This window comes from Eleginops maclovinus, chromosome 1, assembly GCF_036324505.1.
Source record: "Eleginops maclovinus isolate JMC-PN-2008 ecotype Puerto Natales chromosome 1, JC_Emac_rtc_rv5, whole genome shotgun sequence".
Taxonomy (NCBI): domain Eukaryota; kingdom Metazoa; phylum Chordata; class Actinopteri; order Perciformes; family Eleginopidae; genus Eleginops; species Eleginops maclovinus.
The window spans coordinates 9,217,995-9,235,353 of NC_086349.1; the positions used below are offsets into that span (position 1 = coordinate 9,217,995).

At 39.1% G+C, this 17,359-nt stretch overlaps 1 protein-coding gene across 1 annotated transcript in view; it reads right to left on the reverse strand.

Annotated features, from left to right (window-relative positions):
* Window positions 1-17,359, reverse strand: part of nphp4 (nephronophthisis 4) — a 157,909-nt gene that overhangs the window by 42,063 nt on the left and 98,487 nt on the right. Inside the window, 4 exon segments of the mRNA XM_063881257.1 lie at window positions 2,631-2,818; window positions 7,501-7,692; window positions 10,861-11,018; window positions 15,179-15,316. Of these exon segments, the coding sequence (XP_063737327.1) occupies window positions 2,631-2,818; window positions 7,501-7,692; window positions 10,861-11,018; window positions 15,179-15,316 (676 nt within the window).

Here is a 17,359-nt window from a genome sequence, read left to right on the forward strand (position 1 = left end):
CTCACACACACACACACACACACACACACACACACACACACACACACACACACACACACACACACACACACACACACACACACACACACACACACACACACACACACACACACACACACACACACACACACACACACACACACACCAAGATGTTCAAACGCTCACACTGACTGACGAGATAGCAGTCGTCAGTGGATCATTGATCTTGTACAATGATTGGATCATTTGTATCTTCATAGATCACTTGAACCGCTGCTCAATCTTTTACATTAACATTCATTTGTTCAATTAGGGAGTAAAGGATTACAAAAGACCAGAAAAGCGTTATTGGAAAGGGGGAATTAAATTCCCTCCCTTAATCAGTATCTGCATAATGTAGGAGCTTTTTTCGCTGTGCTAAAATGGCTATGGTAATTTCTTTACAATGGTGCTGTACATTAAGTAAAGTAATCATTAATTCACCGCTCTGTTGGTTTAATTGAATTGGAAAGAACATACAGTGACTGTAGAGTGTCACACAGCCTAGAGCCATGCTTGCAGCGCTATGAGCATGTTCTTTGGCAAAGCCACACTTGAGTTAAATGCTAATGCTAATGTTTGCTGTCTTAGTAAGTCTTTTGCAAATTAGCAGTAAACACCTAGTACATGTGAGTCTGATGGATATATCAATAATTATGAGGAACAAAATTACGAAGACACAGACATTTAGCTCATGGTTCTAAAGGAAAAGGATCAGGTTACAATTTATCCTGAGGGAACCATGGATGTACCTACCAAATTGGTGAGCGATTTAAACTCAAAAACATCAATGTGATGGTTCATAATTGTGGTAATAAAAGAGAGACAGAAACAATAAAAGATTCATTGGCCACATTATACCTGGTCATCAAGGAAAAGGACCCCGAAAAGAATTGTAAAATACTTTCAAAGCAATTATGGAAATCTGCTTGAAATGAGATTACCAATAAAACAATAATATGCCACAGCAACATTTCCACACTCATTTGAGCTAAACTTATGAGAGGAAATCATTACCCAAAGAAAAACTGTCAAACTCTAGTTCTTAATCCTTTGAAAAGAGACTTCAATAGTTTCAATATCTCTCAGTTTTGAGTAAACACGTGGAAAGGCTTACAGTATATAGAAGGATCTTTGTGACTGTAGGAAGGATTTGTGAAAGAGCCTTAGAGTAACAGAGACAGACAGGGAAGTTTGTCTGTGGTAGGAGACTATGGGTAGGCGTAGGAACTAGGCTTGGGGGGGGGTGTATTGTTTGTGTGCTCAATATCACACTCCGTCGAAAGCTATAATATCTCTTCCGTTTCATTAGTTGCTACATGACTAGACGTGACTTCAATCAGGGCTGGTTCTGCTGATTGATGGAGAAGTGCTTAAGGTTCAGAAAGCATCATGGAACCAGCTTGCAGTTTGTACGCATTCATTGTTCATTATTTTGTTGAGTTGTGTACATACATCATCTAATTTTCCTAACATTTTCGTCATTTTTAGAGAAACATTCCTTTTTAATTGGTGAACTTTTTGACGTCATATCACAATTGCATATGCATCACCATTGGTTGTCGGCTAGAAGCTCTCATGAATTGACTTTTCAACCACCACATTTCTGCAGTACACTACTGTATATCTCGGATTTATTTCAAACAGATGAATGATTTAGTCATAGGACGTGATTAACTACAGTTATCAGGCTGAGCAAACGTTAGCAGCAGCCGTGTTGTGTTAGCAAAACACAGATTTCTTATGTAAAACTGTAAACATTTGGATCAGTGCTATATCCAACTAAAATCACTGTGTCATTTTGAAGCAGTAGAAGACCCTTTGGCTCCCGGTAAAAACCTTGGAACTGACAGCTATAGTGGTAAGGACTTTTCTACCCCACACTTCTTCAAGACTTGTTTGGACTGACAGTAGCGGCAGAAGTTACATAGTTTATGTTCGAGTTGCAGTTTGGACCAATGTACCAGGAAAGTTTTGTTCAGTACATATTTTATACTGGGGAGATAAACAGAGGTGGGAAGTAAAGTACATTTACTCAAGTACTGTACTCAAGTACACATTTGAGGTACTTGTACTTTCCTAGAGTATTTTCATGTTTTGCGACTTCTGCTCCATTACAATTCAGAGGTAAATCTTGTACTTTTACTCCACTACGTTTATTTGTTATCTTTAGTTAAAGATTTGGATTAATGATGTGTAATATGATCAACACTTAAATAAGACTTTATTAAAACCTGGAGTAAATTCACAATCAACCCTGCAGCATACAAAGTGATGAAACAAGCTGCACCTTTACCAGCTGTGATAACACTTTAATGCATCAATAATTATAATCAATATGAATGAAATGGAGCAATCTGCATAATAAGTACTTTTAACTTTGGTATTTTTTTGAGGATAACACTTTTCTACTTTTATTAAGCTTTCAATTTCAGGACTTTTACAACAGGGGTATTCCTACACTCTGGTACTTCTGCCTTTGCTTAAGTACAAAATCTGACTTCTCCTCCCACATCTGGAGATAAACATGGGCCAATCAAAGCCATGAGACTTTATATCAATGTGAACATGGGCAGGATTGTTATTTGATATTTGCAGTGCTGGATTCTTACCGGAGTTGACAGTGCCGTCTTTGCTGATGGAGGCCAGGACGCAGGGAAGTGGAGTGCTAGCTTTCTGTTGGACCTTGTCGCTGGTGAGCAGTTTGAGCTGCTGTGATGTGACTGGTGGAAAGCGATAGAACTGGAAGGTGAAGTAGACGTTGTCAGGCCAATCAGGACCAACACCCACCGTCGGTATCCTGGCAAAACACAGAGGTTGATAATTAATTAGCATAATAATATAGCAGTATTTAAATAGACACGGCAATGCTGCATGTAAATAAATGCACAAGTGATTGATTTACAACCCTGGATGTCACCAGATTATCTGTGATATTTTTATTAGAATATCAATGGGGGGAGTAGAGTGGTGAGCCTATTTGAAAATTAATGGTTGAAAATGGCATTAAAAACCTGCAAGAGTAAATCACATTTCAGCTAATGATTTACCTGAGACAATTCCAGGAATATGCATGTCTTGCACGTACCACCTCAGCCAATTATTCAGCTTTACAGCTTCTTAAAAGTAAAAACCCAATAATAAAACTGAGGATGAGAACTCAAGGCAGTAAATCATACCTAAAAGTGGCGATAAATTGGAGTGCTGATTAAGAACATACAAACTTAGCTCTGCAACTTTGATTCATTATGAGGGGATAACTTGGCTCCTTCTTAAAACTTAAGGCAGCATGAAAACTTAGTTATAAGATCTGAAGAAGTAATTAAATCTTGTCTGTTTGTGTCAAAAAAAAGTGTAAAACGGTAGTTTTAATATGTTAATACAAACGGAATCGTTGTTTAAAGTGTGTTTTCTAGAATTTCTATGGAGAAGGAAAAGTCTCTGTGATTATGAGAACCTCCTGGTGTTGTGTGTACCTTTTTACAGAAACACCCCCCTCCGAGTGTGATTTCACACAAACGTACACAAATCTAAACACAGACTTCAAACTGTGGATGTCCCACAAGATGTCCCAGTGAGTCTGCAAGGACTCGATTTAGCAGCGTGCATAATAAATAACGAGCGAAAGTTCAGGAAGAGCTTCCTTTCTGTTTCCGTCCGATGAACAGATTAGCAATCAGTCATCGGGTATTCAATAAGGAGGAGGGAAAAAAGGATTGCAAAACGAGTAGAGAGTGCTGGGAGGCCCCCCGCGACGACGGACAAGCCGCAGATTTCAAAGAGGAATCTAATAAGAGCGGTGTGTGACCTCCCAGTCAATCACTTGCTCTGATACTCCAGTGTTAAACATCCCGCCATGCTCCATCTTCACAGAGGAGCAGGCATTAATATGCATTCCGTAAACAGACAATATTGATAATTATGGCACCCGGGTGAGAGCTAAAAAATTACACTGCCTGGTATCCACAGGCTCCTAAATCCTTGCACGCCATACCTGTTTGTCATAATTATGAAGTAAACCTCAGCCCACGCTACAGTGAGCCATAGAGATTTGCAAAGGATGTTCAATTATGGGTGTAAGAGCCAATTAAGCACACAGTCATAATTTGGGAAAATGTTTATGTTGGCTTGACATATTACATGGTGCTAAATATCATTTCATTTATACTATCATTTTTGTATAGTTTCGTATATAGTGACATAGGTGGATTATGCTAAGGTTATGTTTCCGTTTACTACTTTTTGATATAAAATGCTAGATGTTTCTATTTCCAACGTGGAACTACAGCCTTAAACGCAGCTTCCAAGGCGGAGTTTTAGGAGCTATGCTAGGCTAGTTTGATGCTGGAAGTCTGCAAGATTGGATCGCAATAAGTTGTTGACCGTGTTTACTGTTACGTGTTATATCAAAACTTCAAGTAGGTATTGGACCGGACGAGATGTATTTGTGGATGAAAATCACCTTTGGTGACGCTGTACTTTATTTTGAATAAACCCTTGTTCAATTTTTACCTGCCTCCCATGACTACATTGGGTCTTCACAAAAGGTTTGGAATGAATTGGAACACGAGTCAGATCCAAGATACATTGCAGACTAAGTGGCCTAGGAACTTTGGACATTATTAAAACGGCCACTACAATGGGCTTTCAGAAAAAAACTAAAGAATTAAATTAGCTTGAGTACCTTCACACATTAAAGTAAAAATCCATACTTTCTGAAATAAAATGTCTGCTTTTTTCACGGTCTCCCACGGATAATAGGGTAGTTTACCCAGGGGCTTTAAGTATTTGCTGTTGCAATCTTACAATAAGACTGGGTTGTTGTACCACACTTCCTTCAAACTCGCTTGCAGAAAGGAAGTGATTTAATTGCCAGCCCATGGGGAATAGACAGGATAGTGATGATGCGCTGGGGAAAAATGAGTGTATCGGAAACATTTCATTACTGACCTCGCTGCTCAATATCAGGGAGGGGAACGTTCTTGTAAGAGAGTAAGTCTGACTTATTGTTATCAATCTCACCATGTGCACACACCAGGAAAATCCTTTTATTGGCCACTCATTATCAAGTTCTTTTTTTAACACTTTTGTGCATTAGATTTATTGCAACATGAATCACCATTCATTTCAAAATAGATAATCCTTAAATGGGCAGTCAGATATTATTTATTTTAGAAAAGTAATTGCTATTTTCCACATTGTACCCAAATAAAACATTAAAACACCCTTATTACACTGTTATTACACCTATTACACTGTTATTACACCTATTACATTGTAATTACACCCATTACACTGTTATTACACCCATTACACTGTTATTACACCCATTACACTGTTATTACACCTATTACACTGTTATTACACCCATTACACTGTTATTACACCCGTGTTATACCAATGTTACACTGCTATTAGACCCCTATTACACCCATGTAACACTATAACTACACTACTTATTACTGTACTCCCATTTTACACAGGGACACAGCCTGTCTAATGACTGTATCCCCCAGCATACAGAAACCATTTAAATGTTAACATAATAGAAATACTTACAGTTACAGTTACAGAAGCTAACTTACTTTTTTAAATAAATAATCGGAAAAACTAACCTTTGGTTCTTGGCACTTGTGGGCGGCATTTTTCAATAATTTATAATATTTTGAAAACTATAAAGCTCATGTAAAAAATACACATTCAATTGGTGGAAAAAAAGTTTAATGCAGCCCCAATCATTTTCTAAAGCTTATTGGCCTGTACCAAGAATGCTTGTTTTTGTTTCTTAGCCTTGAGGTGCCTCTTTCCTGCTGCTTTTTCTACCTCCATCACTTGATTCCTCCTCTATGCTCTGCTTAAAAATAGAGGGCAGATGTCATTGCACAGCATCAAAGCCCACATCGTACACACCAAACAGACAGACAAAACAGTCACAGAGTAGCTGACATGTGTTGCTCTAGGGACCTTGGCTAACCTTCAAACAAAAAGTGGCTTAAAAATTGTTTTTATTTGAGAAAAAACATGAAAAACTTTGATGAAAACTACAGATTTTGCCCAGAAAGATGAAGAGTGTGCATCTTTGTTATGCGCTGGGATGGAATAATGAGGAATATTTACCTGTCTCTAAAATTTGGAGTACAACGGTGAACTTATATTAAGCTAACATCATCTACCATCACACAGGAAGACCCAAACATTTGTATAACAATCCTTATTTAGTGCAAAAAGGTCTCTCAACACCTAGTAGAGAGAACAGCTTAACATTTCAGGCGTTGAAGTTGGTACGCAGGAAGTCATGGCAGCATGATGGCGATGAACAAGACAGATGTGTGTTGGGTTTATCAAACTGCTGACGCTGCTGATGACAAGATAGAAGGACACAAAGAGTGGTGTGTTTTGTACCCGTCCGTCAGCAGCCCCCCTCCACTGTCAGCCCTGAGAGGAGGAAGGGACGCGGGCTCTAGGGTTTTTTGGTGATGGGACGCTGACAGATTTGCGATTCAGCCCTTGCTTGTATGTTTTTCTTCCGACTGCGACTGTGTGTCGGTGTAGGAGTATATACCTGACGTGTGTAGATGATGATTGGCAGGACTTTATGCCGGCACGGTTTAAGTGCATTGAAGTTTTGGCTGCAGTTCAATTAAAAAAAAAAGGAGAAATCCCAAGGCAGGCGGAGCTCAATAATGCATTATGTGTGTATATTTTCCTGTACAAGGTAAATGGCCGGTGGCTCACTGTACAGTTAGATGAAAGTTGAGTGTTTCAAACAGTGATGGAGGTCGTTTTTAAATCCACTACTACTAAAAGTATCAATGCAGCAATATCAAAATATTCCATTTTAATCAAAAGTAGTGCATAAAGATTCCTACTTGTATAAAAGTGCATAGTATGGTCCCTCTGTCTGATATATTATCATGTACGTCATATTTTTCTGGCTTTTCCTTTAACTTTAGATTTTTCATGAGATACAAAAGTTTTTTGTTTTTTTTATATAAAACCATGTGTGGCTTAGAGGGAATCATCCATATTTGGTTGGGCGTTTAATAAGTCATAGACATCTGAAATGTAACCCCAATTTCAATGATTTTTATCAGCCAAAACCGTGTGAAACGACTGGTTTTCACTTTAAAAGTGTGTTCAATTCTTACCTTAAAAGTAACTAGCAACTAAATCGGTCAAATAAATGTGTAAAAAGCTAAACATATCCCTAAAAGATAGAGAAGTGGAAGAAAAAAGTAACATAAAATGGAAAAACTCAAAGATAAATACCTGTACTTTAAGTAGATTAATCGAGTAAAAACATAGTTACTGTCCACCAATACTATCAAATGAATGACTGTAACAACAAGAACTATCCTCAAAAGAAAAATCACTGTATCGGAAACCAATCTACCTTAATCTCTGTGACAAGAGGAAAGACATTGTGCAGTACATCAGCTGCTGTTATCTTTTGTTACACTGACCAAGCACCACAGGCCTCACCTGGTAAACGCCAGAAACTGGAACACCAGCAGGTTGCCTTGTAGAGGGTCAGTCTCTTCACGCCTGGGGTCAAAGGTCACAGGCTCTGTGGGGTCCAGGACTTCAGCCACCTGCCCATCGGAGTCAATGATGTCGGGGAAGTCAGCTGAGTAGAGGTGGGCCAGTGCGCTCCTGGAGCTGGCTGAGCAGGAGCTAAAGCAGAAAGTTGTTGAATTAGAGGATGGTTTCGAGAGTCATGAGCACACATCGATCATTCGCCAGGCAGAAAAGACTTCAGCGAGCGCCATTGCCGATGCTTTAGGAGCGGCGGGAGGTAATGTGTTTAGCCAGAGATGCAGCAGCCTTACTTGAGTGATTTGGGGTTGTAAATGGGGCATGCCATTTTTGGGGGATCCAAGCGGAATACGTTACTGTTTCATAATTTCAGACCCATCTTAGTTGGGTTTATCTGACATTTCTCACCATTTGTGATTTGAATTTCAATATTGGCCTGGACTTAACGAAAATGCAGGGAAAAAATGATCAGACAGCAGGAGGATGTCAGCAGTATCCGTCAAGCAGCAGAAGAACGACAACGCTTACAGGGGAGAGGGAGTGGGTGCCAAATCGCCCCCTCTGGATTTTCCCGACATAATTGGCAGTTATCTGTAATCATAGTGGCCACCTGTTTTTCCGCAACTATGGTAACATTCATAACTTATACTCTCGACACTGACACCAAACGCTCTGGGTATGATAAACACAGTGCACAGATGTCTGGCTAAAGTGCAAGCACAGGAAAAATGAACGATAATATTTGGGTTGATTATAAAAGTAACACAGCCTCCATTAAACTAATTAAGACAACAACAGTGAAGGAGACAGTCGATTGGGCTTTTTCCTCCATGGCTGTGTCAATTTCACGCCTTCAAAATTAGATTTTAATTCAGACCGGGTGGATTAATATTCAAAACGGCTTTTTTTGTTTCAAAGGGGGCTCAATCAGATATGCACGGCAAACTTCAATTAAACTTCTTTAGATTCATTGTTCTTCTCAAAGGAAGTGGGTCAGCCCGCCCTGAACACAATCAAATATGTGTTCTGGCTCTGAGTGAAGAGGCAGAGATGTTTCGGTCTAGTGAACTGAACAGCATTGTGTCTGGATCCAAATTCACGGATTGGGAAAGTGTTTTCGATGCCAGCTGCTTATTTACAGACTTTCTGTGCTAATGCAATGCCTTGTTTTGAAAACGGTGCCCATTATTTGCATTATTATCCATTAAGATATCTTCTCCAAAACTTTTATTATTAGCTGCTGTGTAAACTCAGGGCTCACAGCAATGTATTCTGTAGCAAACTAATCAAAGTCAAAACCTCTTCCTTACAGCTGGATTTAATAATGTATTCCCACACAAAAACAATGCTGAGGCCATTACCCAAAGTGGAATGTAAAGGCTGACAAAACGATTTCTTCAAATTGGCTCTGAGCTGGATTCTCCCGCTCTCTGACAACATCTCTGCACTGCCCGGCGAACACATGCTGCCAATTAGAGAGTCGATCGATTTCCCTCTGTAGATAGCGAGGCAGCGAACTTTTGTGGTAATGAAGGACTGTACACAGAGATACCGCCGCCAGATAAAACAGAAGCATGTTTAAAGTGGCTCCTTTATTCAATAATGTCTCCGATCAAGCCAGGGTAACACTTTGTGTCAATCTCTGGTGCTGCAATGGAGAAACCAGAAACTCCTCATCTAAAGATCAAAGAGGACATATTCTTCTAATTTTGAGGTTCATATTTATATTTTTGCTTTTGTTCCTTGCTTACATTTTCAAAAAGGTCTTTATTTTTCTCATACTGCTTGTGCAGCAGCAACTCTTTTCACTCTCTGTCTGAACAAGAGTCCAGTCTGCTCTGATTGGTCAGCTGGCTCTGTTGATTGTGTGATTGGACAACAGCATAGAGATGTCCCGCCTCTTAGCCTATCAGGGAAATGTGGGGTTTGTGAGCCAAACTTGAGGATTTTAGCCTCTGCAAACCATTTACATGCACCAAAACTTATATTACACATTACACAACAATACACTAGAAGAAAAGGGAAAAAAGCTCAATAAGGCTGCTTGGCCCAAAAATTGGAGCTACATTACTCTCGGAAAGCCAGGTGGCCAAATCATACCAGCTTCATATTTGGAGTGCCACCAATTCAATTCCAATCAAATCGAATCTCAAGGCCACACATCATAAGCATCTATCATATAACTGGCCAGCGCTAACTGTTTTACGAACAACAGCTGGCCTCTTTATTGAGACTCATATTACACAGCTGATGCCAACACCAACATACATGAAGCGGTATTTCTGTCACTTTTTATTCAGGACAAGGGATAGCCCTGGGTTTCGGAGAGCAGAATGGTACCTGACAGTGGATTAAATTCAGTTTATGCAAATAACTAACCTTAACACGAGTAATGGAGATTCAGACGCAAAGGGGAGGAGGCCACAAATGAACATGTTAAAGGGAAATAAGTCTGGCATGTTTTATGAAGGCGGTCCTGTGTTACTCTTGGGGTAAAAAGCCATTTATATGTGATGTATTACAGCATAAAAAAGCCAAAGCTTATTCCTCTGGCCTGTTATTTCTTTTACAGCCAACATGGTGTCTGAGAGTTCCAGATACTTTGGCCTTTTTAACCGTTTTTTTTTAACTTAATTGTTTATCTATCTGGTATTTTAAATTGTTCTCTGATTTCTACAAAGAAGGTATATAACTTTGGTTAATCCCAAAAATGTCCAGATGCGGTTTTACACAACCCTATGATTTGGTCCTATAATGAAACAAGCTGCATTTCCTTATTTGGGGCTCACTTAAATAATTATGACGAGCTCTGCTCTGATTGGCAATCCATGGCTGCCTCAGAGCCCACAGAATTAAGTGAAGTTTGCGAAACTGGGAGAAATGAACCATGGAGGCTATTGGCATCCAACCTTACGTGTTTGAGCCTTTATCGGAGGAGGAAACCGATGAATTTGAACAACAGCCAGTTGGTCGGAGATAGGAGAGCAACATTACGGAGTGGTAAGTGTTAGCGTTTCCAGTAGCTCGTGTATGCAAATGCTGGGGCTGGACTACCGTGTGTGACGTAACACACAGGGATTGTTTTAATTCGCCTGTTTTACCACAGTGATATGCATATTCATGATTTGCACGTGAAGGAGGAAACAATGGTGTTTGAAGTTCACGGTATGTCAGTTCAATGTACCGAACGCTCCTTACTCAACTATGCCAAGGTTAATACAGTATGGCACCTTTAATAGAAAGCCTTTGAGTTTTTATAACAGATCATTTCTAATGGCTAAAGCGGGGGGGGGGGGGGGGGCTCACCTGGGTACATTCATCCCCAGTGTGATGACAGGGGCATGGACAGGGGTGAAGGGCAGCTCCTGAAGTTGGGCTCCTTCATCTTGTGCAAAAGGTGACGCGTCCCTTTCCCGCTGGAGGTCCATCTCCAGGTGGGCGATGTTGCTGACACCTGAGCAGGCCTGTACCATAGTGAGAGGATATAGATATAAGGGGGTAACGTAAACGGCAAAAAACGAATTAGAACTATACAGGCTAGCAAAGCTAAAGAGAAGGTGAATGTGGTACAGCTGGGGTGAAGGAGGGTTAAACAGTACGGGGAAAGGCAAGTGGAACAACATGAAAGTACTCCACTGTGGTTTAGTCACAGGCGGAAATTAATCCAAATTGGAAGCTTGATGCATGAAAACTAAATGGACAGTAAACTTGTCTACATAGCACCATGGCATGAGAGAAAGCTATTGGTGGAGTTGTCAGGTTTCACCAATTCTCCCTTTTCCATTTCTGCTTCCTTGCAAAAAATGTTGGCATTGAAGTGTTCTTAAATTAGAAAACAGGAGGGAATACTGCATTTGTTTGGCACTATTTTTCGATGTAGATTAACAAACCTCCTACACTAGGTAGCACTTCTAACAGCGGCACTGTGTACAATGTAAAATGTTGATCATTGCTGTCTTTTAGAAGTTGGTTAAAGAAAAAAACATTATGGCAAACCGAAATGAGAAATATAAGGCTTTGGACAGATTAGTATTTTGGTTGCAGTGCATGCTTGAAAGGGTCTCATCTTTTTGTTGTCTGAGGATGATGTATTCTCTGTGAAACATTTCTGTTCCTTCCTGTTATGAGAATTACCTCAACTGTGGTAATTTTTAATTAAACCAAAGTGCTACTGACAGTCAATTTCTCATTTTAATTTAGGTGAAAGCAAACAGGAAGGAAAATACAACACCATTGTGACTTGAGGCATTTTATTTACAATCAGTGACTGACATTGTTTTACTTAGCTTATTAGCCATGTGCCTCTCCCCCTTCATAATCTTAACTGTTTAGGAAAAAAGCCTGTGGATCAATTCAACATTTCCAAATGTTTTGTGGCAAACATTAATCCCCTCTTCTTGTCATTGAGACACGCGGTTGAAGGGGTATTAGCACAGATAATTAGCTAAGGAGTGCTAATGGTGTCATTTTCCAGTCAAGTGTTGTTGTTTTTTTGGTCTTTGATGCATGAGCATTGGTTCAGTTGGCCTATCAGAGGACATGCATGGCTGCACATTATTAGCCTTTCCATCATACATGCTGGTAATAACCTCAGCCAAAGTCAAGCAGCAACTTACACATCCATGTTCCCCCTTGATCAAACAGCCTGCGGGATAATAACCTTAGAGGATGCAGAGGCATGGTGTAGACCCCTTAACATGTTTAAAAGGCTCAAAGTAATAGCTTTACATGCAACTGTTACTGAACCTGGTGCTATCAAGCCTATAATGTGTAATGACAGACAAGCGTGTGCCTTTGATAGGCAGGTGTTGAGGTTATGGACAAGGACAAATGGAGGTTTAAACAATAAATTCTGCAATCTGATTTAATGACTCAATATATGCACAAAGACTGCAATAGAAACTCCCTTGGAGTACGATAACTGGAAACTAATAGCAGCCTGGGGACTAGGGACATAATTTATCACACTTATCCAAGGCTTTGTTGTTGACAACAAAGTATTGGACAGCATCAGCTGCCGAGTATGAAACAAGCAATCAAAATTGAAATTCATAAGCAATAAATACACTCCCATCCTTGACTCAATAGACTAAGGTTTATTTGCAGCTACAGCCTCACTTGGTCTTGTATGAGAAGCGGTACCTTATGTTAGCAATTTTTTAGGATTTATATCACTTTGTAACTGATACTCCTGAGTCAGATTATGTTATATACAGTATGTGATACTTTTACGCCATATTCTAGCCATTTTGCCATTTCCTGTTGTGGCAACAGTGGAAGCTGTTCTGTAAAAGTTGTATTAATGCTCTATTTAGTTCAACATTTCTGTAGATAATTTGAGCTCGTATGACTTTATATTTAACTTAAGGTTGGATACAAGAGCCTTTTCCTGTAGTGTGTTATATACGTTTTTGACCATTTAAATTGTCTGCAAAGGCTAAAATCCCAAGATACCTGTCTGAAACGACTCCATTGGACTCCTTTGTTTACTTTTGTAACCTAGTGACATCACTATGGAACATGTGTTTGAGTGTGTTGGAGTGCTATTAGCTAGCGCTCCAACACATTGTTTGTGATAACTAAGACAAGGGGCTAAGTGGCGGGACATTTCTAAGCGGTTGACCATCACAACACAGTCGGCCATCTAAGCAATCAGAGCAGACTGGGCTGTGGTTTCAGACACAGGGTGAAATGAGTTCCAGCAGCACAGGCAGTATGAGAAAATATGAACATTGAAGCATGGAAACATGTGAAAGTAGAGGCACACAATACAAATATGAACCTGAAAATGAGCATAATCTGTCCTTTACAAAGGGGAAAACGGAAGTCAGAAGTTAATGTCCTTTATTTTAAATGTTATTTTATTTATTTTTCAATGTCTTGTCTATATTGTATACCTTGTTGTGTATATGACATGACATTAAACCTTTTGAATTTTGAATCTTATAAAACAACTTACCTCAAATTTTACAGCAGTGTTATAAGTTATTGGTGTATCATTAAAAAAACAAGAGTAGAAACACTTAATTATTACATTTCTACAGAAACGTTTTAATACTACAGCATTACTGGAGGTCGGTTCAGGCTAAATTATGAAAAATCAACAAATCCAAGTCTGCAGTAAAGTATGTTTCTGCAGATAGGGCCTTAGCTCATGTTGATTTATAGTCATTGATAAAAAAAACTTCTCCAACCCAATACTGCCAAATTAATCTCTACAGGAGGAAAAACTGATATTACTCAGAGTGTTGCAATATATACTGTATGTCACTTTCACCTGTCATATTTAATGGGATAGACTGCTTGAAATGTAACCAAAAATACCAAACTACAGGTTTTTTTCTAAAGATTTGACAACCTGTGTAGTTATACATATACTTCGTTTAAAATACACACATTTTTCTGACTGTTCTTCCATAGCAAAACCTTGTCAGTTTTTCAAAAACAAATTGAATTGTGTTTTTTTTTTGTTGCCATTTGTGCCTCTGATTATATTGTTATCTTCAGTAAGCCTGATCCACACTTCCTGGATTATTCCTGCAATATGATTCATAGCTTAAGCCATATGGATTTGAGCATGAAATATGGAAGAAAACCCATTAAAGCTACTGCTGTCTAGTTAGAATATGAGCAAAGTCCTTCTTAGCTTTGCTGAGGCGTAAAAGCAGGTGGAGCGGCTAGGACAGCTCTCAAAAAAGCCTCACAATGGACTGTGAACACAAAATTAAAATGAATAAAAACGTAATACAGAGGAGCGGATGAACAAATGTTTAGAAAGGTTTAACTCCACTACTCGTCTACTGTAATGAAATTATAGTTTGTATGTACGACTTTATTCCTAAACAAAGTAAAGTAATAATCCAACTGTCCAGATATCCTCGCACTTGCACACTGATGGAAACCGTCTGTTCATTTTGAATGGTTCCAGTTAAGATTGCTTTGGTTTCTGATAAAGATCCGTCCAATATGTTCAGGAAAATCTCTCAAACGTTTGTTTAAGCAATAAGTGACAAGGACATCTGAGCTACTTTGCTCCTGCATCAAATGGATAGATGGAAATCCGCAGTTTTTCTTCTATATTGGTCATGATTTGTTTTTGTTCTTGTGTGTTTGTGCAGACTGGAATGGACAGGGACACAACCCAATGTCCTTATCTGCTGCAAGGTCTACAGACAGTGGGTGTTGTAGTCTGTACAGATTGTAAAACAACCGGAGGAAAGTATATTTAGCTATATAAATTAAATTGTTTTGAATTTACTTGACATGGATTGATACATAATAGTAATATAAAGGATGGCAAACACAAAATAAGTACCTTATTGAAATTGCCCGGTGGGGTTTTCTTCTAAACAAACAGAAGTTCTGTTTACATTCAGAGTTATTCACCAAAACACATTGTTTGTATACTTGCTGTAAAGGTGAGTGTGTCTTTGAACTCTGCTGAGTGTCTGTTGGCATATCCTTGGGGAGTTACAGGCTTATGCTGTGTGTTTGAATGCCACCTGAAGATGTGTAAATGTTTCTCTTGACTCCTTTTCTACTTGTGTATCTTCCTCAGTGTGTTAGTACAAGGCTAAGTGTGCGCGTGTGTGTTTGTGTGAGCGTGCGGGGGTGGAAATCTTACGGCATGTGACAGCTGGTGGGCCGATGCCAACGGGGAAGGATGGAGCAGAGAGGGAAACGACTGTTGCCACGGCAACGCCGAGCTGGAGTGGCTGATGGTTGGGTAGCGTGAAGTAGCTGCCAGCTGAGACAGCGAGAGCTGCGGAGAAACAATGCAAATGATTCACTGTTATTATTATGATTATGAACAACAGGGCTCAGGAATATACTTCACGCCGGAGAGACACATGTATCGTCTCAGATGACAACAACACACCATTAAACTGCTGCTGCTCCTATAAGCCCTTCGCACTCCACCCGCTTCCCCACCCACAATCCCTCAGCACTGTCATCCCCCAGCAGGTTGATTTTATAACTGTTTGTCTGCTCCCTTCTTAATTCCGAAGACTTTCGACTTGACACAAAACAGATTGGAGCTAATGATCTGAGAGTGCTGTTGATTGTTTGACAATGTAACATAACATAACATATGTTTATTCATGTATTCCGTTATCCACACAATAAATATTGTACTCAAGACAACCAAGGTCCCTCAATTAAAGTACAGCCCAAGGTCCCTCAATTAAAGTGCAGCCCAAGGTCCCTCAGCATTAACAAAGTAGCCATAATTATAGCATTGTCACATGATTAAAAAAAGTATTCATTTAAATAGGCTATTGGTATTAGGGAGTGACAAACCACCTTATTGGTCCAGCAAGCACAAAGGTGAAGTGACTGTTGTTAGCGAATATTTTGCTTAGGTGTTTAACCTTTTACCTAGTTCATCATTTTCTCCTTCCTCTGTCTGTATTCCCATGGCATAGTTTTTCGGCCTAGCAGGTGCTGTTATCTTCAGTAAGGAAGGGCAGCCTGGGCTTCCTGAGCCTTGTTGTTCCCATACTGGGTACAAGCTCATGCTGACCTAAGATTGGTTTTATTGTTTTGGGACAGCTGGGCACCAGTTTATCTGGCACCAGGTGCTCTTGTACGCATATTCTATTGACCTAGATGACAGTTTTAGTTAGAAGTAGGGTCCATATTTGTTTAGTCTGGCGACTGAAGAATGTTGATTGTCCATTCTGAACTAGTTAAAACCTAATATTGTAGTAGAGATCTTCAGAATTGGTCGGGCAACCGCTGTGTCAACTCGTGGCTGCGGCAAATGTCTTGTCAATTCTCCGGCCATTAACTTCATAATAAACCTTCAGTGTTTGCCATCAAAGCTCCAGCTCTCACCCGTGTCTCTCTGAGCTTCGTCTCCATTGCTTCAGAAGTTTCCACCACAACATGGGATGTAAAATATTTTACTAAAATAAAATAGAGTTTATAAACATACAATAGCCTAACAAAAGGGCTAAATAATAATGACATTACCAATAAACAGGCGTATTTCTAAGTAGGTTAACCCTGTAAGGCCCCTGGTTGTAATTTTACAACATCACTTTAGGTTATCCTAAAAAAGTCAGTAAATGTTGTGTTTTTTAAAAGACCACATTTACATAGTCAAAAGATCCTTTTGTTCAGCCTCACCATACTATTTGGTAGTAAATGTGTTTATAGGTCCTGCTGTCTGGCCATAACCTCACACAACTTCTAAATCTCAAAACAAAGCAACATCTCTTTGTTTTATTGGATTTGGGTTTGTGAGATTCAAGTAAGAATAAAATGCCTCAAATATTGGATTTGGTGATATTACAAAGTCTAGAACATGTACATATTTAGTTATTGTGGAATACATTCCTAACATTTGATTTTGATTTATTTTATTTTACAATGCAATATTACAAAGTGTTCCTAAAAACTTACAAAAACCCTTTCATTTCCGCACCAGAGGCTTCCTACAACAACATCTGAAAGGTCAAAAGAATTGCTAATATTTTTCTATATTTGGGTTTTGAATTGGTCATGATATTATTGATGCATACATAAGCATACATACAAATGAAACAAAAAAGAAAACGGTGAAAAGAAAACTATAATAACTTTGAGAATAAAGCTATATTTAGATTGAATATGGTTGAAATGGGGATGTGCAGTACTGACAGTATTAGGATGAACAATATATATATATACATATATATATACATATATATATATATATATATATGGCGTGCATTGATGTAATGCACAGAGTCAGTGGGGGTCATGGGCCTTGTGGATATAATGTATAGAGAAGGCTGTGTTTTCTATAAATAACTGCAGT